Raw genomic sequence first — 24,601 nt, 5'->3', positions numbered from 1 at the left:
ATGCAAAGCCCATGACATTTCAGAAACAATTAAATGGAAGCCCAGATTAGGCAGCAGCTCTGTCTGGGGAGTTAGAAAAATCTTTACCTAGATGACAGCTGAACTAGGTATTAAAAGGTGACTAGGATTTTGTCAGGAGAGCAAGATTACTTCAGATAGAAGGAGCCCCGTAATACATGAACAAGGGTGAGAACATGTTCAGGAGTAGTTAATAAACTATTGTGGCTTAAGCACATTATACTTGGGGGAAAGAGAGGGGAATAGGGGGAGGTAGCATCAGAAAGGTAGACTGAGCCCAGATCACCAGATTCAATGTTATACTAGGGAATCTGAATTTTGTAATATGGGCAATGGGCATCTATGGAATCCTAGGCCAGAAATAATATATTTAGTGAAAATATGCTGTATGTTAGGGACTGACATTACTTGTACCTTTAGAAAAATAACCGACCGCAAAATGGAGGGGCTAGATTTGAAGACATGAGTAGAGATAAGGATAGCAGGAGGCTATTCTATTACTCCACGAGTTTGGGCAAGATAGGCCTTAACTATGAGGTAACAGAGGGAATCAAAATATAGTAAAGTATTTATGACATTTAAAGATAAAATAGTGTAGAACCTTAAAAACACTTGGGTGTTTGTATTGTGATGGAGGTGACAATACCCTTCCAAGGTTGGCTAACTAAGCAGCTGGTTGCTGATTAAGGGAGCTAGAAAAACAGAAGGAACCATCAAATAAGAGGCATTTCTGGGTACATGTATGAGCACGCGAAGATATGTAAATGTGGGGAAAAAGTGGAAAGGGAGCAATGAGTTTTACATGCTTTCTGCAGAAAAGTCAGTTGTGGCTGTCACATAAGAACTTATTTGGCTATTTGGCCTGAAGCTCAAGAAAAGCTGGCAATGAAGATAGCCTAGGAGCCATCAATTCTTTACCCCCACATCTCTGCCTCCCCTCAACCTCCTCTGGCTCTTTTCCTGAGATAGGATGAATCACGTTTCATGGCCGTGGTTTATGAAGTCAGCAGGCACAATCAAGCCATCTGCTAAAGAAAGGTTGGCAGTCTTTAGTGAAAATAACTAACTTCTCCTTCGGCTCCCTTTGCTCTGACGGTACCAGCCCTTTCGCATAGCTGTTTCTATCACGTAAGACAGAAACACGTAAGTTAAAGCAAATAGAAAAAGTACTGGGGTGACTAAAACCCTGAAATTCAGGTGGGTACTAAATGGGCTCAAGATGGCCTCTTATTCTCTCTGGTTTTCAAGTAAACTCCATGTGTTAGAGGAGTCAATGAATACGGCAAATTCAGATATACATTTTGCTGATGAGAATCTCCAGTGGTAAAATGGTGACCTCTTACCTGTGGCTAACACAGACCGTTGCACAGCTAGGTGACAAACATACAGGTGGAACAAGTTAGAGAGGCGGGACCTACAGTGAAACTCTATGCCTGCTCCCCTCAATGCTGGGAAGAAAGCACTGGATAGCCACAAACTCTTACAGGCATTTAAGACAGCTGAATTTTTATTTTTTCTTAAAAAAATACAAAGGAAATGAACTCTTTAATACAACTCAGGGAAGAGAAAAAAATGGAATTTCAGACCAAAGAGAAAGTGCGTCCTTGTTAAGGTTATCATGTTCCCACCCTCCCAATACGGTGAAGCAAGGATTTCACTCCATTAACACATAGGAGCCTTGACTAGGAGCTCAGAAATGGTGATAGGTGGTATGGGAACTGACAAAAGAATTTTGGCTGTCCTTGATTATTCTCCTTGGATGAATAAAATCCAATCTAAGGACAGGTAAGGGAACTTCATAGTAGGGCAAGGACTAAATGTACCAAACTCAGCAGTAAAAACGACTCCTTCACAGAAGTGAGCCCTCACAAGAACAGGGCAATAATCAGGTAGCTGAACTTCTAGGCTTCTGCCATCCCCATCCCACCCCCAAATAAATAGCATGGAAGTGTAGTAGTATTTGATTCAACAAAGAGAGACAGTCCCTTATTCATTCAAAGCGAACCTTGCCATGGGCAGATGAGCCCTGGCAGGGAGTAAGACAACTGTAAAATCACAGGTAATTTGTTCCCAGGCATATCGAACTCCCACCTTTATTCCACCTCTGCTCCAGCCCAACATTTACTCACTCTGTTATTCTTCTGGTCTCTGGCGCTAAGATGCACAATATTCCAGTTCTGGAAAGCGCAAGGGGAAATGAAAGACCCTTCAAATAATACGCTGTCTGTCTTGCAGGTCATACTTAGTGGTGTTCTAGGATCACTCATTTCCCATCAAATTTAGTTTACTTCACTACTGTAAACCTAGTCCTGATATACCAACCTTGTCCCCTAAGGGAGATCTCTCCCCAGGCCCCCCGAGTTTTGACAGGACCCTTCCCTTTGTTGTCTTCTGGAATGGAACTGTGTTGCCCTTTGCTACGTGTAGACTAGGAAAGATATTTGTTCCTGGAAAACAAAAGACTTGGATTTTTACCAAGCTTACTCAAACTGGTATCCTCCCAATCAGCTAGGCTGGATACTGCCCACATCTCACAGGCCATACTCACCTTAGTTCTCTGCAATACATGAGGCACAACATACATATCCAAGCACACAGGAAGTTAGAGATGACAAGAAAGTGCTCACTAGACCACAAGGAGAGGTGACCTGGCCTCTCACACCCCTTCAGTGTGCGTTCTTTCTCTTCCCTGGAGTGTCTGTTACCCACCCTCCTCAGGGACAACTGCCAGCGCACAGGGGAGTGCCTGGCAAGTCAGTACAACCACCACCGCCCTGGTGCTTGTGATCACCCTGTGCACAGAGTGAGGAACAGACATTCTGCAAAGGATCCTTGCTTCTTCAGCAAACTACCCCGTGGCCCGGTTACTGGCTTGGCGTGATGCTCCAGTAGTGGTCACTTCTCCCGGAGAACACACACGCCAGCATCGCAGCGCTGGGTTCCCATGGATGTCACTACTTCCCAGCTGTCGATGATAGGGTCATAGCACTCGATGCTGCTCAGCAGGGAATTCCCGTCGTATCTGAGTGGGGGAGAAGCAAAAGGAAGAAATAAGACTTCTATTCCTTCTCATACAAGTCCTACCTTACACCTGCCCCTGGAGATGTCTCCCTAACCCAAACCCTGTCTCCGACCGAAAATGAAGATCAGATCACATTGCCCCAGATGCATGATGACGCCAGCGTGATTTCTAAATCCTCACCCTGCAATTGCATAAAGTCTCCCCCGAAGCACTGTGGCCCCTACATAGCATCGTGGGGTGGTCATACTGGTGACAGTTGTCCAGGAATCGGTGCGAATGTTGTATGCTTCAACGGAGGAAAGGTGGGCCGTACCATCAAATCCCCCCACCACATAAATATGGTCATTCAGAAGGGCTACTCCTGCACCTGGGGAGAAAAAAGGCATAACAAATGAATACTACTAAGTTTGGGATCTGAATTATAGAAACAGAACATGGTCACTGATAACTAGATGAATTCTAGGGTAGCTGAGGGATGTGGACTGGGGCCAGACAGGCCTAGATGATCTAGTCCAGCACAGGTGAGCCATTTGGAAAACCTTTGGTGGGACTTGAAATGAGAAAAAAAAAACTGAAATGGTTCTCATCTTCATTTTTTAATGAACTCAACTTTCATCAATTCAGAGCCCAACCCTCTTTACTAGCAGAAAAGCAGGAAGTGGAAAAAGTCAGGCAGTAAAGGTGCAAAGAAGGAATTGTGGCTGTGGTTCTAGAGCAATTTTTACCCAGAAGAAGTACATCAGAACAGCACAGTATTTTCTCTTTTCTTACATCCCAGCCTACTCTACTCAGAGCAGCTCTCAGTGAGGGTAGATAGCTGCTCTTCTTGTGCATCAGCCTTCAGTCACTTAACGTGGGGGACATACACAAAACCATACTAGGTATTAGAGAATGCAGGGAGGGAACAAAAACATACAAAAAAGAATAAAAAGGCAGGCTTTTGACCTCAAATTTATAATCTGGTTGAAAGTTTAAGCTGTCTTTATTCTATGTTTAGAGAAAACACAGGCAAAGAGGGAAATGGAATCTGACTCATGTTTCACTTTGAATCCATAGTAAAGGAGGAAATACAACTCCGATTTGATACCCTGTCCTGTGACAGCATGTCCCTGCACGTGTAAGATCTGACGGAGATGTCTACTGTCCCTTCCCTCAGATCTCACCAGTTCTTACCAGAGCGCTTGGTGGCCATTGGTGTAACATTAGTCCAGTGTCCTGTATGAGGATCATATTTCTCAACAGAATTTAAGATATTCAAACCATCATATCCTCCTGAAAGACAAAGTAGAGACCACTGCAGAAGGAGTGGTAATCCTCACGCCCATTCCCAGTCTGTTTTTCTCTGTTTGAGTTTCAGTTCTTCTCCCTCAAGAGTTCCAACAGAGAAATCTGAGAGTACCCTGTTTTCTGCCTCCACAAAAAAGATAATCCTGATTAACAGAAAATATATTGGGACAGACCCAGGTTTTAGCTGAAGGAAGTCTATGAACTTAGTTCTGGTAAAAAGGGATCCCCACTCATTAAGTTCTTTCCCATCCCTGCATGCCAGACTGCATACCTAGGCAGTAGATCACTCCACTAGCCACTACAAGCCCAGCACCTTCCCGGGCTGTCTGCATATCTCCCAGCATGCTCCACTGGTCAATGTTTGGGTCATATCGCTCCATACTGGTATGACGCCGGCTTCCATCAAAGCCTCCAGAGACATAGATCATATCTGCTCAGAATGAAAAGTATCACAGACTATTAGAGAATGAGAGATTACTAATAACTCTCTTTTCTACAAATTCCCCACAAATCCTTCACGTTTGGGAACAAAAACAGTTTTTTTTTTAATGGGAAAACTCAAGTCTTATAGATGAGGAACACAGTATAGACATCTGAAAAGAATGGGATAGGATGGAATCCTCAAAAACACTAGATGGAGTTTGCAAAAGTACAAGAGTGCGAATTCCCCTTCAGCACACTGGAACTTGGTTCTCCAACTCTGCCGTCAGTGTTGATACATCCGTGAATACTGAGCAGCTTTGGTAACACTGACATCTCTGAGAGCAAAAAGGATTATTTGACCTTGTCAGTATCCTCCACATTTCATGCTTCTGTCAGACACCAGGAGAGGTACGAGCCCTGAGACAGCTGCAACCAAGGGCAAACACTGCCCTGCACACCAAGCCTACCTCCTAGGGTGGTGGCTCCGGCAAGGCCTCGCCGGACATTCATGGGGGCCACAGAGTACCAGACGCCATCCTCATCCGCTGCGTAGTCTAGACATTCCACTGAACTGAGGCGGGAGCGGCCATCATAGCCACCAATTACATAGATGCGGTCATGTAGGGACACTGAGGCCACGTAACGCCTCTTGCGAGTGATGCTCTAGGGATTTAGGAGAGAAGAGATACAGAGCATTTCAGTCATTTAGGTCTGAGGCCTTACCTGCTGCTGTCTCCTCCCAACTTCATCTATCCACCTCTGCTTCGTCACTGGTCACCACGAACCCTTCTTGAATCAGTGGTTCACCCCCAGGTGGCCTCCAGCAGCCTGCCTACTGAATGAACACCCTCTTGCTTGTGACGCTATTAAAAGAAACAAGCCCTCCACACATTTGCCTCTTTCCATGGCTCCCAAAAGATTTCATGTCTTTCCATTATCCAGTACCTGGTGCCCTTCTATTCGACAAGGCACTGGGCTAAAACGGATACCTTCCATAAAGGGGCAAAGTATTCCTGCACCGCTAATCAAAGGGCCAGGATTCCAAGACCCTTAAAGTTGGATTAAAAGATTTCCATGTTTTCTCTAGAATTATTATGAAGTGAAGCAGAGACATGCCAAGGGAAAAATACACAGATTTCTGAGTTCAGCTGAACATTAGTTCAATTTGACAAAACTTAACACTGAGTTCAGAGCAGGGCATGGCCAGGGGAACATGCTGGGAGTTGACACGAGCAGCCGAGGGAGCTGTGGAAAGCATGGCGGCCAGCTGAGCCAGCTGAGTTTGACACAGGGCCACTGACATTTCCGAAGTCTAATCTGCTAAGCTAAACAGTAACTGTTGAGTACCTACTGTGTGCACGCCTCTGTTGGAAGGAACATGCTGTTATCAGGCTTTTCTACTTTTAGGGCTGGATTAGTAGTTAGGATCTGGAGACAGGGACTGAGGACATTTTAACTTGTTCCACAACTGATTCCACCATTACTTACTGGTAAAAAGCTCCACTCCTGAGTCTTAGGGTCGTATTTCTCTACCACATCGATGGGAGACTGCTGGCTTCCGAAGCCCCCAACCACCAGGAGCACTTCATTTGCTCCTGACGACAAAGGGAGAAAAAAACAGGTCACTGTACCATCCCTGGATGGGTAACTACTTACAGGGAAGAAAAGCAGAAACAGTTGTTGGGCAATCTTATTTTATGTGGCTCAGGGATGCAGTCTGAAATAGGAGATTCATTGTAAGGCTGCTGGTAGGAAATCACTTCTCCTTGAGGTTCTAGCTCTTGAAGACCTGATTCTCTGAAATTTAAATCTCTGGACAACATTAGAACTCGAGAAGGCAAACGTGAACCTACCACTCCTTACTTCGACCTACCTAGATGACTCTGGCGGGCATAGTAACCGAGGTTCTAAGGGCAAGATAAGCCCACGGGACCTTCTCAGCCTGTAAAACTCAAAAGTGGGAGTTTTTGTAATGGGGAAAGAGCATTCCTAACCTTGTTTCAAAAAAGGTGAGCTTAAGAACCAAGCAATAGATTTTTAAAATCTCTTCTCCGTGAGCTCTTATTTTTCCAATTTAGCCAACTATATGGCCATGTTCTCGGCCAATTCATCAAAGCTCTCAGGTCATTATAAGACTAGGTTTTTAAAGGATCTTTTTCTCTACTCTTTTCCCAAAGAAGACAGTTTGATAGCCTTTATATCTTCTCCTAAGGTCTTATTCTGATGAAATATTTTCTATCCTGTCTCTTTTCAAAGAGCAACATTTTTTGAGAGTTTCCTATGTATCTGCACTAATACGGCTCATGGAGAGATAAGTTAGCTACAATTTTTGGACAATTCAATCACGAGGAAGGCCTTTCTGAGACCAAGGCAATCTTATAAATAACCTGGACTTGACAGAGCTAATGCAGTGCCTTTAAACTGGCAGGAAACACACATCCACCCCAATGAAGTAACAGCCCTGACAAAAATCACCAATGGCGGCTACAGTCACTAGGTGAAAGCTAATTCACTACTTTATCATGCTCAACAGGAAGTAGGCATCACCTATGAAGTATTCTTGCCAAAAAACTGAACCTGGATCTTGAATCTTACCAAGTTTCTAGTCTAACCACCAGTTTATACGAAATACAGGGGACAGAAGAATGTTAAATGACACTACATGGATGCAATCAGCAAAATCCAGAATATGGGAAATTCTACAGGCCAAACAGCCTGGTTTCCTTGATAAATAAACTGCAAGAGAAAAACAAAGCAGGAGAGAAAACACGTGGATTTCTTCTATTGCTTTGTGCCTAGAATGTCTTCCACCCCTGGAAGAACTCCTAAGGATTTAAATTTCTTTGGACTCTGAGTTGGAGACTAGTTTTCTAACAACCTAATGTGAAAAAGAGCCAGGGAAAGGACCGACCAGAAGGAAGCCTGTTTGTTCTCTGCCAATGAACAGGATACTTGTTAAGTTAGATTTTTATCTTTATGAGGAGGAAAGAGTGTCTAAAACATCTGACAAGAACAGTGAAAAAGCACATTAGTAAAACTGAGGCATCCTGACATGGCCATGGTCATTCTTTTTGTGTGGAGAAGAGAGGGGACAGCAAGGTGTGTGTACGTGTTGTGTTCAACTTACATGAGCACAGCAGACGGCAGGACTGCTAAAATAACAAGGTCGGAGATCTACATTTCCAAATGCATTGATCTTTAGCTCAGAAAAGGAGATAGTGACATATTAGGAACTGCAATTTCCATTTTATCTTCTTTGAGAGGGTAATGGGTAAGGTTAATAACCAAAGCAAAATCCCCACATTAGCTGGCATGCTATTCTTCCTTAGCTGCAAGTTTAATTTCCTTTGGCTGTATGCGTCATTATTCTGGTAGCTGGTTAGGAACCTCTGTAAACAGAGATGGGTAGAAGGCACAATGGTAGGAACGGTTTACTTTTATGGCACCGACAAGGAGATGCTAAATTAAGAATATAGTTGGAAACAGCCTCAGAATTTACTTTCTTAAGCTTCTGAAACAACCTCAAAACTATGAGGGCAAGCAGAATCATTCTAATCTCTCAAGTTCAGGGCAACAAGCAAGTTCTCTAAGCAAACAGGAGTTTTTTGCTGTCTGTTCAGAGAAATGAAGGAAATGTACCTCCAAGGATTCTTGCAGGTTTGCTGGTTCACAGAAATTTTCAGGGGCTTTAGTTCCATTGAATAAGCAATTTGTGAATGCTAAATGTACTATCTGGTACACTTCTGCAAAAACAAATATGTCGTATGCACTGGAAAGAACCTTAGTGATTGAATTTAACCTTCTTAATATATAGAAAAGAAATAGTAATTTAGAGGAGATAAAGGACTTGTCCAAGTTCAAACTGCAGGTTACAAGGAGTAGGATCAAAGCAAGCATAACGGATTATCGTCTAGGGCCAGGCTCTTCCCACTACATCGCTGGCTCACGTGGTGTTTAAAGAATACGTATTTTATTATAGTAACCACATGTTTATGGTAATAACACGTTTATGGTAATAACATAGAGGTATATAAATAAAACATTAGTAGTTCATATTCCCCTGCAACACACCTTGTTAAATGTTTAGTGTTTATCCTTGCATACGTATCCTTTATGCTCATATACATATACCTATATAGGAGTTTTTTTGCATTGAAAAGTTTTTTCCCCCATTTACTATACTCAATTAGTCTGTCTACACAACTATGTCTATCTGACTAAAAGCTTTTAACAGCTTCATAGTATTCTATGGTGCAGTTGTACTATCATTCAGTCAACCATTCATTCCCCTTCAGACAGAATTCAGGTTGTGTAATGCAGTATTAGCAACTTACGGTAAACATTCTTATGCATATTTCTTTCTTATTTCTATAGTATATATTTCAGAGATGGGACACAAAGAGTAAGCATATTTTAAACTTTAATAAATAGCGTGTTCTAATCCTTGTTTTTAGACCTGCTAGTGGGGTATGCTTTTAAATGCTCATTGGTCAATTAAATTCCCTCTTCTGTGTACTGCTAGTATATCTTTCATGCCAATCTTTTACTAGGTTATTTTCTTTTTCTTGCCAATTTATGTGAACTCATTTTATATTAGGAATATTAACCTTTGTTATACATATTGAACGTATTTTCTCTCAGTCCATGTCTTTTGCCATCAATTAAGAAAAAGAAATTGATGCACTAAAGTATCCCTGAAGGGCTCTAGGTTTTTGTTTTAGTTAAAACAGCTCCTACCCAAAAGGGTAGGAGGAAGGGGGGAGTTGTTACCTAATGGTACAGAATTCCAGGTTTGTAAGACAAAAAGAGTTCTGGAAATTGGTTGTACAACAATGTGATATATTTAATACTACTGAACTGTATACTTAAGAATGGTTAAATGGCAAATTTTATGTTATGTATTTTACCACAATTAAAAATACAAAAAAAGCTCCCAACCATAGTTACACAGATATTTTACTATAGGTTTTCCCAGTATTTTCCTGGTTTTTCAAGCTTGGTACACCAAACGATCTTGCGCCGGTATCTTTCATCTCGTATGAGATGCAGATCCCATGTCATCCTGCAGGAACTAACCCAACAGCATCAACCCTTCTCTAAGAGCTCCCTTTAAAAAAAGCAGTATCTCTGGGGTGGGATTATGGATGATTTTTATTTATTTATTTGCCTCTCCGTACTTCTAAAATTTCTACATCAACATACAGTACTTATGCCATTAAAAAATATACAGGGGATAAACCATCACTTTACTCAAATTGATCAATGAACAGCTTAGTTATCAACTAACACCTCAGCACGCATGTATCCACAGTCAGGTAAGAGCAAGCAAAGGAAATAATAAAAATAATATACTACCCCGTATATACAGAGTACTTTATAACCTACAAAATTATTTTACACATAATATAGGCTCTTGGGACAAGGAAGTAGGATGGATAGGAAATGGAAGAGAAGTAGCACCTGAGGACTTACTATGTGCCAGGTACAGTGTTAGGCATCTTACATACATTATCTCATTTAAGCTCCTCAACAACCCAGTGAGACGAGACAATCACATCCTCATTGTAGAAGCACAGGCTGAGGTAAACTGATACCCTGCCCAAGGTCATACAACCAGTCATTGGTGGCACTGGGATTTGAATCTAGGTCTGTTTGCTCAAACAATAGCTAACATATGTAACTAATAAATAATAGCTAACATACATGTGACACTGATTATGTGCCAAGAACTGTTTTAAGTTTTACATAAACCACTTCATTCACTCTTCATGACAACCTTGGAGGCAGAAGCTATGATGACGCCCATTTTACACAAGCGGCAAGAAGCAGAGAGAGGTCAGGTGTCCTGCTAAAGCTACGACGCCTGGAGGAAGTGAACCGCTGTCGGCGCCCCCACATTCTGTTTGGCTCCAGAGTCCAGGCTCCGAATTATCACACATCACTGCCCGGATCGCTGTATTCCTACTGTCCTGAACTCCTGGGCTTTATGCCATACTGCCACCTTTCCCTCCTCTTTTCATTCTAGGATGGGGAGGACACATGGAGGCGAGAGGTGAGTGGGAACATAACACTTACTATGCGGCATTTGAAATGATTTCTAATCCACAGACTACATATATTGAAATAAAATTATAACTTATATTATATAATACTTGACTGTTTATAAAGCATTTTCACACACTTTATCTCATTTATTCCTCCAAATAGTTATGTGAAATAGGGAAGACATCCTTGGCTCATAGGGAAGAAAGCTCAGGGTGGTAAAGCGACTTGTCCGAGAAGACACAATTAATAAAAAATTAAAAACAGGTCCAAAACAAGGTCTCTGTATTCTTTATAGAATGTTCTTTTCAATTAGATCATGTCACCTGGCAAGGGGTAATTGAAAAATACCCCCTTATTCTGCCAGGATGCCAGCTTACCTAGACGAGCCCTCGTCCGGGGTCCCTGCATCTGACTTCGCAGTTCAGGCCTCAGATGAAACTTCTTTGCTTCATCAACTAGGTCCCTGCATTGTAAACTACAGCGGATGAAAGGCTGGAACACGAAGGACAGCGCAGTGAGCTACAGGGGCGGCCTCTGATATTGTAAGAGCATAAATAGCACAAATAAAGAATTTACTTCTCAATTAATAGAGACAATTGGTTTCCCAAGCCCTGTGGCTCCAGGAGGGCTGCTCCTAGTAACTATGCTGTAGGTTTCCAGAAATGATGAAACTTTTTTTGGTTCTGAATAGACAATATATTACATGGTTCAAAAATCAAATGATATAAAAAGTATTTGAGAAGTATTCCCCACCCACCTTAGGACTTTCAGGTAACTACTTTTGTTTGCACATCCTTCCAGAGACTGCAAATACATGTATATAGTAACTAATACAAATTTAAAGGGAAAAACCAAAAGGCTTCCTTTATTTTCTGGGATGACAGGAAGAAGTAAATCATGTCTGAAATAATTTCCCCGAGGTTCACTGCACTGTCGTAATGCCTGTGTCTATCTCCGATAGAGCTCTGTACTGGACATGTCTCATTTGCTGCCCCACATTCACTCTGCTCCTGTTTCCATTCTGCTCTCTGGCTCAGAAGACTGGTCTATAGGGCCTGTGTCCTCTGGCCTCCAAGCTCTCTGGCTTCTGCTTGGGCTCAGCCACTGAGGAGCCCCATCAGGGGTGCGGAGGGAATGCAGAGTGAGGTTGGGCTCCCTTGCTCCAAGGTGAATGGTAAATTTGGGATTTCAGTCCATGTCTGGCTCCAGCGTTTGGGTTCCTAACCACAATATGAGGAAATAAATAGGGTCTATGGATGGGTCATAGTAAGAAAGAAATTAGAAGTAGGAGACAGAGTTTGAAATGTGACACTAACTAAAACTTTTCTAGTGTGAACAACCATGTCTGTAGTTTAACTCCCAAAAAGATCTAGGGCTGGGCCAGAAGAATGAACACTCATTGACCTGGGCCTTCCCTACGTACTCTAAGTCAGCATTCCCCCGAAGGATGGTCCAGGTGATAATATATGTGATCATATATGGTAAAAATCATGAAAGCATACTACAAATAATTTACGTTGGAGAACCACTTTTATCAATAAACTCTTTTATAAAAAAACATGATATGAACCAAGTCGATATTAAAATGTAACAAACTACTTTTATGTTGGCTTCACCAGAGGGCAAAAACAAAGAGAAATGATGAGCAGAGCATTACTTTCAGGGCTATTTGGAACAACTGATGTTTAATGGGGAAGAGGACAAAATTTATCATCTGATGTTGCTTATGTAAAACACTTAGGGACAAGTAAAACAAAAAAATAAAAAATGTAAATTAACTGTATCTTTGCATCCATGTCAGGAGCCTGACTTGCCAAGCAATTACCTGGAGACTACCTAGCACCACCCTCTCTGGCACCAGGAAACTAGGTGCCTACATTAAAATAACCAATTCTGAGTATATAAGACTAAGCTCTAAGAAATATTCAAGGTTTGGATCCTGTACGTCTTGCGTGACTTACCTCAGCATCTATTACGTCCGTGATGTACCTGGGGGTCAGCAGGGGCATCCGGACATACTGCAGCAGGTCAGGCAGGGACTCTTCTCGCTCCTTTTTGGCATGCTTCACCCAGTTGATGACGGCCTCAAAGACCGGCTCTTCAGAATCCACCTATAAATGTGTAATATAATCTCACATCATGGATCTCTGCTTTCTAATGATCTCAAAAACCAACCATGCTTACTTTCTTCTTCCTGTTCCCACCCCCACCACCAATATTTCCCATCTTTTGGAAATAGCTGGGCTCTTGGGAAAACAATCTTGTCAGACACAACTTACTAAGACCAGGAAAAGAATTATAATCAAATAGAGTAAAAAATCTAAGACAGATAGTGTCTGATGAACCATTGGTCACAAGTTGGCTTTTACTTCAGAATCTTTTCCATTCTTAAACCTTTTTCTGGTCATTTCAGAAATGTAAGAGGAGGAATCTGTTGTCCTTTTCAAAATTGGCTCTTAAAATAACTTGTATTCATAAGTGTTGTCTGATGACCTCAAGGCTGTTCCCCAAACTGTCCACTCAAGCCTGTGAGGCAGGAACTCCCTTTACCTCACTGTCTGGAATACTGCAGCTTTCAGAGCTTTGTCAACTAGTATTTGAACAACTATGCATGGACCCTGTGCTATTTGAGATGATATATATAATTAACCATTTGGGGAACTTGGCCTGAACCTAAATATGTCAAACTGAGTAAATAAGACTCACCCTAAAAAGCCTACGTTATACCACTGGAAGAGCACTGGGTGTAATAGCGCCTAGGGCCTCCCAAAGACAGACACCTAAGTATCGGTCTTGTTCCCTTCCACCAGCCCCTAGAGAGTACCTGCTCTCAGACATACCTTTCAGAGTGTGAGAGTGCCTAGATAACGAAACCATTCTGTGAGCTTTCCCCAAGAACTGAAAACATAGAAAATGTTTCAGAATGTTCATTCATTTGATGGATTTACCGAACACCTACTAAATGCCAGGACTGCGCCAGAGACTGGTTACAAAATGATGAACAAATCAGACATGAACCTTGCTCATAAGTGGGGAAATAATGGTTAAATCGGAAAAATAAGCTATCCCACTCTGTCTTTATATTACATATAGGAAAAGTACAGGGGCTATGAGACTGGTTAACCATGAGATTTCCTAACTTAGACTGATGGGTCAAAGGCCTCCCTGCAGACGCATCAGTTTTAAATCTGACTGATGAGTAGCAGTTAGCCAGGGAGACTAAGAGGATACCCTAAGGCAGAAAGAAAAGCAGTTGCAAAAAACCTAGCACTGGGCTGTCTGTAAGGCAGCCACTAGTGTGGCTGTTTACACTTACATTACTTAAATTAAGTTACAAAATTCAGCTTCTAAATCACACTAGCCAATTTCAAGTTCTCAAGAGCCACACATGGCTAGTGGCTAGCAAACTGGACAAGACAGATATTGATCCTTCCCATCTTTACATCATGTTCTGTTGTGATAGGGAAATGACAGAAGGGTAGTATAGAGGAACAAATGAGGGAGGGGAAGAATGGTAAAAGATCAAGTTGGAGAAGTAAACAAGGGCCAGATCATAGCGAGCCCTACAAGACAGGACTTTATAAGAGCAGCTGGGAACCATCAACGAGTTTCAAGCAGGCTAGTGATAGGATCTACTGATGTCTGGGAGATTACCCTGACTACCACAGGAAGAACAATTTAGAAGGGCTAAGATCTGGGAGACAGAGGGTCTGCTGGTACGTTAGAAAAAAGGTGTCAGCACTGAGACCGTGGCAGTGGTGATAGACATGGGAGGTCAAATTAACCCTGCCTACTGATGGACTAGATGCAGGGGAGGAAGGAGAAGACTGCCCGTGATTTTTAAGAATATTTTTGTTAAAGACAAGAATGACAAAGAGTTTTAAACAGCTGCATGCTAGACTCTGACACAGTCTAGGTTTAAATTATATCAACTCAAAATGGTGTTTCTCAGTCATGGGCAGAGATCCTCGATATAACTGAAGACAGAATAAACTAGAGAAAAAACTGAACCAGGAGAAAAAAATACAAATTAATGTTTCTCTATGGTGAAAAAATTCTTCACAATAAATTTTCAGAGAATTCCTTTATGTATCAGGCACTGCTGCTCTTATTTAATGTTCAGAACAGCCCTATGTATGAAGTACAACTATTAACCACATTTTATAGAAGAGGAAACAAGATTAGTGGTTAGGTAACACATATCACAGCCAAAACTAAACCCGTCTGTTGTTCTAAACAACATAATATACTGCTTCCCATTGTTTTAAGTTCTACTGTTTTATATAATTGAGAGGAAGTGTTAGCAATGGGGAGTTCAGACATCTCTTCCTACCAGAAGGCTGGTATATAGAAGAGAAAAATATGTGTCATTTCCTGTTTTTCCAGAGAAAAAGCAAAGGCCAGTCTTGACACTTAAGGAAGATGATACAAGAGTGCTCAAGCTGTTTCATCTGGGCTTCTGCATAAATAGGTTATTTTACCATTTGCTCTCCCTGTTTCTATCTGGTTCTAAAATAAATGACTTCTGTGATTGCTTCCTGATTTGGTCAATTAGAAACAAACTAACCAGGTGGCCCACTCATAATTTAGTGGTGAGGAGTCCCGCCTCTACCTCTAAAAAGCTGGGGTACAGTGGTTATCCCTGAAGGCTCAGTTTCGTCCTCTGAAAGGCACAGCGTTGTAAGAATGAAATAAGATAAACAAACAAACAAGAATGGTGCCACCAGAATGGAAACTCCACGGCACAGGGTTTTTGTCGGTTTTGTTCACACCTGGAACCATTCTGGGCACAAAGATGCGAGTGCTGAGAAAACAGCTGATACACGAACCAGAAGTAACTGCTGACTAACGGTAGCTCTGTTGTTATTACTCGCAGTGACCTGCAAGGCTGCAGGGCTCATTCTATTCATAGATTTCCTAGTATGGACAAATCAAGAAAAATCACGATATTCTAGCAAATTACCACTCTCCAAGTGAAGAATGAGTCATTTTGCTGTACCTGGCATTTCAGGGCACGGACACAATGTCCCACACTGGGAGGCTAAGAACAAAACTTGAGCAAAGACTGGCCCAGCCGCCTCTGGAACGGCGGCTTCCCTGGGCTGGTGTGCAGCAGCACGTCAAAACTCAAGCTAGGAAACTACCCCCTTTGTTGGAAACAATGTCACCAATGTGCCCTCATCGCTCTTCCTCAGAAGAGTCACTCGCTGGGGAAGGGGGTTAAGAAAAAGTTGGCTAAAATTTGACAGAAAATCTATTTAAGACTTGTTATATTACGTGAAAATCCTTTTTTTTAACAAAATAAATCAGGGAAAATCACTTGGTTTATGAAAGTACAGGATTTCTTTAAGTAGCAAATCCCTCCTCCAGCACTTAGAATATTAGTCAAATTTTGACTCTTTTCCTTTTATCTCTTGTTTAAACTGAGGTGCCCCTAGCTTCTGGGAATCCACTGATTTAAAATACACTTGTTATTATTACCTGAGGAGAGCAAGAGGAATAAAAAAACCAGACTCTCTGCTTTCCTACAGAATTGAATTTCTCCTAACCAGGGAAACAAAACCCAACAGGCCGACTTTTATCCACTGGGCTCTGCTAGGTATTTTCTAGGAGCTACTAACTAGAATAAAGAATTGGATACTGAAGGTTAGATTAATGGCACAGGCTTCAGAGATACCTACCGGCCCTACGGTGGACTTCTCACTCTGATTCTTAGACTAACTACAGACCTATGTGCAGTGAGAACTCTGCTAACCTCCTGGTACTACGATTTGGAGTTAGTATTGGCTAAGACTCTCCCTGTGGGTCAAGTCACTGCATGTGTGCCCGGGCCCCGGCCTTGCCTTCTGCTGAGTGAGGCTCTCCTCCTCAGCACCCAGCTCACGTGGACTCTCCTCCTCCTCCCTCGCACCCGTGAGAGACTTAAGATCTGGCTCCTGCTCATGATCTGCAAACTTTAGTCTCTTCCTTTTTGATCCACTTTGAACCCAGAAGGTTTATTCTTTCTTCCACTTAATTTCCTCACTTTGAATAGGCTCATTATCATTATACTATTGTAATAATTTTCATCTTTTTGTCTGTCTCTACCTCTATACAGTGAATTCTCTGAAAAGTTAAGAGCTGTGTCTTACTCATTTCTGAATCCACAGTGCCTGGTATAGGGATTGCTGCACACTAGATGTTCTCAATAAATGTTTGTAAAATGGGTGAATGGGTAATAGAGAAATGTTCTACAGAAATCTACTTTACTTCCCATTTCTGCTTATTCCAGTCTGTTAAGTGATTTGTAACCACTGGGATCACATAATTCATTGAGAAAGGAGGCAAACTCCCTCCCATAAATATGCAAGTTAAGTTGGTATATAATTTCAGGGGCATTTAATGAAACCTCTGGAGCCCATACAGACACTTGATTAGGAAGCCCTACTAGAGAAACGCTTCTTTGCTTTTCCAAGTTTTGTAATGGCCCGGTTTTAAAGAAATCATAGTATCAAACCAAAGCTGTACCTGAATTTCGTCACACTTGATTAGCTTTTCCACCTCTCCTTGACTTAGAAGAATGAATTCTTCATGCTGTACCACTTCAGGAAAATGCTTCTGGCTAAAAACCTCAGCTGCCTGCATCAGGTCAACACAATTGTGAGTTTCGGCAAAATCCCTGATGCCCAGGCAATTAGAAGGGTCCAGCTGACTTTCTAAGAACTCACAGCAGGCTTGCTTCACTCCTAGGACAAACACAGTGAGTAGTCAGGATACTCCGCCAGGTGTGAACCGGTCTGTATTCTTGGGCTGTGACATCTCTACACAGCATCAGAGGAGCCCTGGCTCAGCATCAGATTAGGAATTTTATGCTTAAGGAATTCAAATCCTGTTTCAGCCTTACATGCCATGTGACCTTCAGCAGGGCCTTTACAACTGTCTCTGCTTCGGTTTTAGAACAAGAAGAGCAAGACAAATTGCTTCTATGCACAGTGTGCAATTAAAAAAAAAATGCCTATAAAACTCTTTGGAATGAAGCTATAAAACCAATTATAATTCATCACAATGTATCCAGTTTCTACTCTATATGAAAACTTACTAAAACACTCCAGTGAAGTAAAACAGGAGATAGTAATAACAACCTCATATTTCTGTAATTGGAAAGTTCAGTGTAAAAACTTAATTTTATAGCTGGTGCACTGATGCAAAAGCTTCACACTGTTTCAATCATGTATTAAAAACTGAAAATACTCAATCATGTATAGGAAAACTGAAAATAACAGAAATATCATTACAAGTTAAGAAAAACAGACTGGGAACTGGAAGGGAGACCATCTCTAAACCTGTGAAAACTTAACACTTTCACTTTTGTGTGTCAACTTATATTTTTAATAGATAATTTATATGATTCAAAAAAATTACAGGTACAAATGGTTTACCATGACTAGCCTCCCTAGCCTCCCAGCCCACCTAGCCATCTAGTTCCCACCCACATATGCAATGAGTAGCATCAGTTTCTTGTGTTTTCTTGCAGGGCTATTGTGTTCCTAAATGAGAAAACACATCTATTATCCCTTCCTCCATTTTTTAAAAACAGAGAAGGTGTAAACAATCTCTTCTAAAGATCCAAATACTCACATTTGGGAAGGTTCTTTTATATTGCGACTGAAATCTGATGTTCTGTGCCCCGGGCACTAAACATACCCACACCCTGTCTCCACGATTTTCCTGATTAAGTTTACACCATCAATTTAAACATTTCCAGATCTACCTTGGCATGAACAATAGCAATGTTAACATCTGTACCTTTCAGCTGAAGCAGACAGGCCGCAGGGAGCAGTTCCTGCACGTTCTCCACTGTCACATGTACTGTTTCTGTGTACACAAAGTCCAATAGGATTTCCATCGTAGAGGCAGTTAAACCTTGGATATCAACATAAGGTTTCCCCTTCTCTGAAAGCTGAAAATTCAAAGGGCATGAAATAATGGTGGTTATAATTCCACAAGGCAAAGGCAGAATCTCATATTCAAGAGCTTGAAGGGATGTTAATGATATCAAGTGAATACACACCTTTAAAAATATCATGGTCTATTTTGTTTGATTTGTATAAAGCAAATATGGCATATATGTGTAGCTTTTTGAACAGTGGGGAGCTGTATGTAACCCAGGAGCACACAGTGAGATGACACCTTCCTGGTATATCTATTTTACTAGTGAATAATTTAAAACAGTTTGTTTCATATTAAAACAAACAGATGTATTACACAGAATAGAATGCAAAAATTCTATGAACATACAACTAGTGTCTCTGAGCTTTTACAGTAATACACAAAATTTCAATGACATTTCATGCTTGTAGAGGACCCTTTGGGTCATAGCGCTAGGCCCTCTAGGACTACCCAATACTGTCCCATCTGTCCTTAGACTACATTTGGTAATGATGAAAAGGAATATGCAGGTCATCTTAAGGGGCCTTCTGCTACAACACTGTCTGAATACAATGTTGTTTGATACTTTTTCAAAATATTGGGTTCACTCAATTTTGGGATTGCCGAATTGTTGGTGGCATATTTAGTCTAGAATATATCCTTGGAGTTGTGAGTATTGATGAAGCCAGATAATGACAGAAAATTGTTTAGCTAAGGATGAAAATCTTCAACCTTACAGAACAGCAAATAATCTGAAAATTGATTACCTTATAAAAATATTACTAGGTATTAACCTTAGTTAATTCAAATTCAAATGACTCAAATTCAAATTACTCACAAAACTCCAGTGCACTTCCATTAGGAACTGCCTATCATTTTCTATTTCTCCACCAGCCCAGAATAATAATCAACAAGTATTCTTTACCAAAGACAAGAACAAAATCAATCCCTAACATTAAAAAAGTCACTAGCACGTTATTTTGGAAAAACATTTTAACATTGACACAGTGTAAGTATTTACAAACAGAATATATAAGTACATTTATTCCAGAAGTTTCTTACTCAATACTATATTCCCATCAGCCAAGATGCTTATATTTGGAAATAACTTCATTATGTAGTAACAGAACAATTATAGTATCATTTCACATTTATTTTTGCTTTACAATTTTTCAGATTGCTTCTCATTTACTATTATTTCATCTGATTCTCACAGCAACCTGGTAGGGTAGTTAGGTCTCATATTGCCATTTAAAATGTAAATAATCTAAGGTTCAAAGAAGGTATGTGACTTTGCCAAGACGTCTTAACTATAAGAGGTAAAACTCAGATCCTTCTGTCTCACTCCCATGATCTTTCAACTGGACCACGTTTGAGAAGCATTTCAAGGCTGGAAGAGAATAAGGAAACCATCAAGTTCAATCACTATTTTATAGATCAACCCAGTGAAGTCAGATGGTTGCCAGGGTTCACACAGAATTGCCAAGAGAATTGTGCCTACAATCCAAGTCTGTGGACCTCTCCTTTATATCAAGTACTCTTAAAAATAAAGACAAAACCATCTGGAATTTTCAGATGGTAAGATAATCACTGATGAGGAAAAAATGAGAATTCTCTTAGAGAACTCCATACTAATTTCTGAATGTGCAGAAAATGAACACAGACTAATTTCCTTCAAGCTGGCAGAGAACAGGATGCACATGATATAATTAGCAGTCGGCAGTCCTGGTCCATTAGCATTTCAAGCTCAGCAGCTGTGGGGTGACACCCTCCTCACTCAGTTAAATGCCAACTGCTTCTGATGTTCCCGGGCAGATACTGTAGAGGACAGTCCAGGAGAGGGATCTGTAATGTCACAGTACAATAGATCATTTTAAAACTAGGCTGGATTGGCCGGAATGATCTATCAGGTTTCCATGTTTTTCCTACCAGCCATGTGATTGCACACTGGCTCATAGCATCACAGACTATTTTGGCTTTAAAATTAGACAGCAGAATATGAATATCCATATTTCAAAGGCTGAGGAGACCTAGGGGTCAAAATGTTTGAGCTTTAGAGTCAGAAAACTCACAAGTAAATTCCACCCACTTCTACCACTTATAAGCCATGTGACTCTGGGCAAGTCATTTAATATCTGAGACCCTGTTTCTTCATTTGTATAATGAGATGATAACCTCTACTCTTGGGGTGAATGAGATGGAACAGTCACTTGACACAGAACCTGGCCCATGAAAGGTAGTCATTGTCATTACTAGCATATTCCTTTTCAGATCCAGCAGCAACACCTTTACTAAAGTGATAGGACTAACTAAAAAAAAATCCTGGTGGTTAAAAAGATTAAAAACAAAGTGTTACCATAAGAAAATATTTCAGGCATATGTTTAAGTATAGATAAGTGATATAATAAGCTCTGGCATTCTCACCACTCAAGCTTAAAAAAAGAAATCAAGATAATCTTTTTAAAATTTAAAAATCAGACTTGAGATCTTGAAAAATAAAACGCGGTGCTCTTCTTTTCAGCTTTCAAAGATACCTCGTCATATATTAACCAGCCTTCCTCTACATTTTAAGTGTTTTGCCAATTACTAAAAGTCTTTCTTACTATTTAGTGAGCACCACCTTTCTTCTTGTCAAGCCAACCTTTTCCTAATTCCCTTTGTCAACTGCTAAACTCGAGTCAGTACCTTTTTCCAAGTTGTACTTCATGTATCTATACAGTCATTCATTCAGTAGTCCTCCTCTCCTTTGAAATTACCCTAAAATCTACACTGGTAGAATGAATACTGATTTTCTTCATATACTGTTAGGAAGAGTCCCACTCCTCTTTCCTTCCCTCCTCCTATCCCCCTGGTAGCCACTTAAGGTATTAAACTTAGGGAGAAAAACAGGAAAACTAATTTAAGAAACAGTAAGTAAAATCCACTAGCTGACATTTGTGTTTTATCACAAGCTAGGCATTGTTCTAAGCACTTTATATGTAATTTTATCAAATAATTGCCATAATAACCATATGCTATTATGTATTACTATTATCCCTGATTTACAGATGAGGAAACTAAGGCACGATCAAGGGGCAGATCTTATCCAGAGTCTACCTATCTAATCACCATACTAGAGAAAATCACTATTATGTGAAACTTCTACTATTTGAATGAAATGAGACAACTTCAAGGTTACACATGTGAGTTTCGTCTGCGGAGGAGACGATTTGCCACTCACCTCACTCGTGAACATGGCACAGAAGTAATCGCTGCAGGCAGCCAGCACAATCCGATGCGCAGGGAAGTCTTTCTGCTCTACTCTCAGAGTCACATCGCAAAGAGTGTTGCTCTTCCTGAGGGAGTTCATTGAATTGAGGATGGATTTAGCATGAGTATTTGTCATTATGTCTTTGGGGGCCATAATGCCTCCCATCAAGCAATATGGAGAAGGAACGAAAGGGGTCCTTGGCTTCTGCAATTACAAGACAGAAAAAAAACAATAATGCATGTATTTGAAGGATGGGAAACTGAAGATACTTAGCTGTACAAATTAAGGAGGCTTCCTCAGACCTAAACACCACAAGTACAAAGCACTCCTATTCCTGGCATTACTACCATAATCTAAAAATTTCCCAGGTAAAAACGATCCCTTCTTCTGAATTACAATACCGTTGAGTGCTCCTACCACTTGACACTTATTACAATCAAAACTCTTCTGTAATAGAAACTATACATGTCCTGAATACATTCACAAAGCTGTTGCCTCAAACGATAAAATGAAAAGATAAAATTTCTTAAAAGGTATGATTATCACTATTATTTAATACTGTAAATAGATTAAGTGGGTAAGTATTTAGATGGTGGGGAACCTGTGTCATATATTGTTATATCCTAGCAGGTGTTGACAGATGTGTAGTAATTGAATTCAATAAATGAAAAATTGTGCATTCAACTTAGAGCAATAAAGCATACAGTCAGTGAAAATGATTTTTTTTCTAAGGAAGTATGCAAAGAATTATTTATGAAAGCTTCCACATAAATCTAGATTTCTTAAAATGAAACTTCAGATGAGGTCCCAATACCTACACCTGAATAATGGAAACCATGCTTTCTTATCCACGGACTTTCACTTGATTAAGCTACTGAAGCTCTTCTATAGAAGGGTCTTCCTACTGTATTAGTAAATATCCATCACCCACTAAAAAAATCAGTATTTGTAGTAATTCTACATGGAATCAAAGAGATTTATTTGGATAGAAACTTATCAAAACTCCACTACTAATTTTACTGCCATAGACAGTCACTTGCAAAATTCACTTGTATGCATCAATTACATGAACTCGGTAATAGTCTACATATCAAAAAAAAACCCCAATGTCAGAAGTATATTTTTGGTTGTTGACAGGCTTTAGTCACACTATTTTTTTTTTTTTTTTTGCTTCAAGGGCAATTTCTGGGGAACCAAATAGGGTAGTTAAGAGAGTTCCTCTTATATGGAACCCCAAACTTCCTAAAATGATCCAAGAAAAACACTACGGTCTTCAAGAGTCCACAAGTCACAATCATAATTTTTGAATAGCAAAAACCACATCTAGATTCTCATCTACTCCTGTTTACAGTAGCGTGTTATTCTGTAACCACTCTGCAAGACCCATTTTACAGAAAAGGTGATTTATCAAAGCATACGATGCTTTTCAAAAAGATTTTCATTACGTCGATTTTGTTTCAACTCTGGAGATGTAACGAAGGTCTGAACAAATGCCCATTTTCTGTGAAGGCTTTCCGGGGGCTACCCACGGGGCTCAGCGTATGACTGGGCTTAACAGCTTCCGCGTCAAAACTGACAGCAACACCGGTGTAGTGTGGGCTTCCTCCTTGGGAATTCCTGCCTCCCCAGGCAGTCTAGGCCACATCCACCAGCCTCACCCGTTTCAGGTGACCTATTCTAGGGCTCCCGTTAACACCTGAATAGAAGGGTTCCACCAGGGAAGATTCCATGGAAGGGAGTGGGAGGGTGGGGTGGAGGGTGGAGGCTGTGTCCAAATCTGGTAAGGCCGAATTCCAGGTGGGAGCTGAGGAGGAAAGGAAGGCTCCTCCCTGACAGCACGAGGAAGAGAGGCGGCCCCTCCAGGTGGAGGCAGTGGAGGGGCAGGAAGGAAGGGCTGACCGCCGCCATCTGGGTGCCACTCACCTCCGCTCCCGGGGCCACCCGGCTGCAGAGGGCCCGCTCCCCGCCCGTGGGGATGGGGTGGGGCGCGGGGCCAGCAGGCGGCTCGGGAGCAGCCGAAGAGCCGCCGCCGCCGCCGCCCCGGCAGGGAGGAGCTGGAGCCGTCTCCGTGGTCGTCCGGGATCTGGTTCCCGCGGCCGCGCGTCGTGATGACGTGAAGTTCGAGGACCGCCCTCCTCCACACCGCCGGCCAGTCACGTGGGGAGCGACATCACGTGACCCGCACGTCCCGGAGCCAGACTTCAGTTGCCTTCGAGAAAGCCGAGGAGGAACGCTCCAGGCAGGACTGCGCCGGGCAGGGCCGGCCGGGGGTACAGGCCCCCCAGCTGGGGAACTGGCGGAGACGGAGATTGTCCCCAAGGCTCAGAAACAGGGCAGGCTGAAGAGGACTCCAGAGATTTCTAAACTAAGGCCTGATTAGGGTGTTTCACCTGCCAGGTATTCAGGACCCTCTCACATCGAGGAAACCCACGGAGGCCTCAAGTTTCTTCACTGTCCACAGTGGCATTTCCCAGCTGACCATTGCTGTGGTGAAAATCGTCGGAGCCCTGCGATCCCCTGCCCTCAGCATTCGCTGCCTCATAATGGGGCGCTTCATCACCCCTGAAGTGATTCTGCGCTGCTGCCGGCACTCCGGGACGATTAAGTAAAAGGAATTTGTGGCTCCTATAAGTTGGACACTGAAGGAA

The 24,601-nt window shown here is 41.6% G+C and overlaps 1 protein-coding gene across 1 annotated transcript; it reads right to left on the bottom strand.

The window, feature by feature from the left end:
- Window positions 1–1,503: 1,503 nt before the first annotated feature.
- Window positions 1,504–24,059, bottom strand: KLHL12 (kelch like family member 12). Its single transcript, XM_036909570.2, has 12 exons — window positions 23,877–24,059; window positions 21,924–22,157; window positions 18,581–18,734; window positions 17,303–17,520; window positions 12,757–12,906; window positions 11,173–11,287; window positions 6,239–6,345; window positions 5,218–5,413; window positions 4,599–4,757; window positions 4,214–4,312; window positions 3,221–3,407; window positions 1,504–3,040 (listed from the first exon to the last, which is right to left on the bottom strand). Exons 2-12 carry the CDS (start codon window positions 22,116–22,118, stop codon window positions 2,914–2,916), a joined length of 1,707 nt encoding a protein of 568 aa, XP_036765465.1. The 5' UTR covers window positions 22,119–22,157; window positions 23,877–24,059; the 3' UTR covers window positions 1,504–2,913.
- Between the last annotated feature and the right edge of the window lie 542 nt (window positions 24,060–24,601).

This window comes from Manis pentadactyla, chromosome 9, assembly GCF_030020395.1.
Source record: "Manis pentadactyla isolate mManPen7 chromosome 9, mManPen7.hap1, whole genome shotgun sequence".
NCBI classification, from domain to species: domain Eukaryota; kingdom Metazoa; phylum Chordata; class Mammalia; order Pholidota; family Manidae; genus Manis; species Manis pentadactyla.
This window is presented reverse-complemented; position numbering and strand designations above follow the sequence as displayed.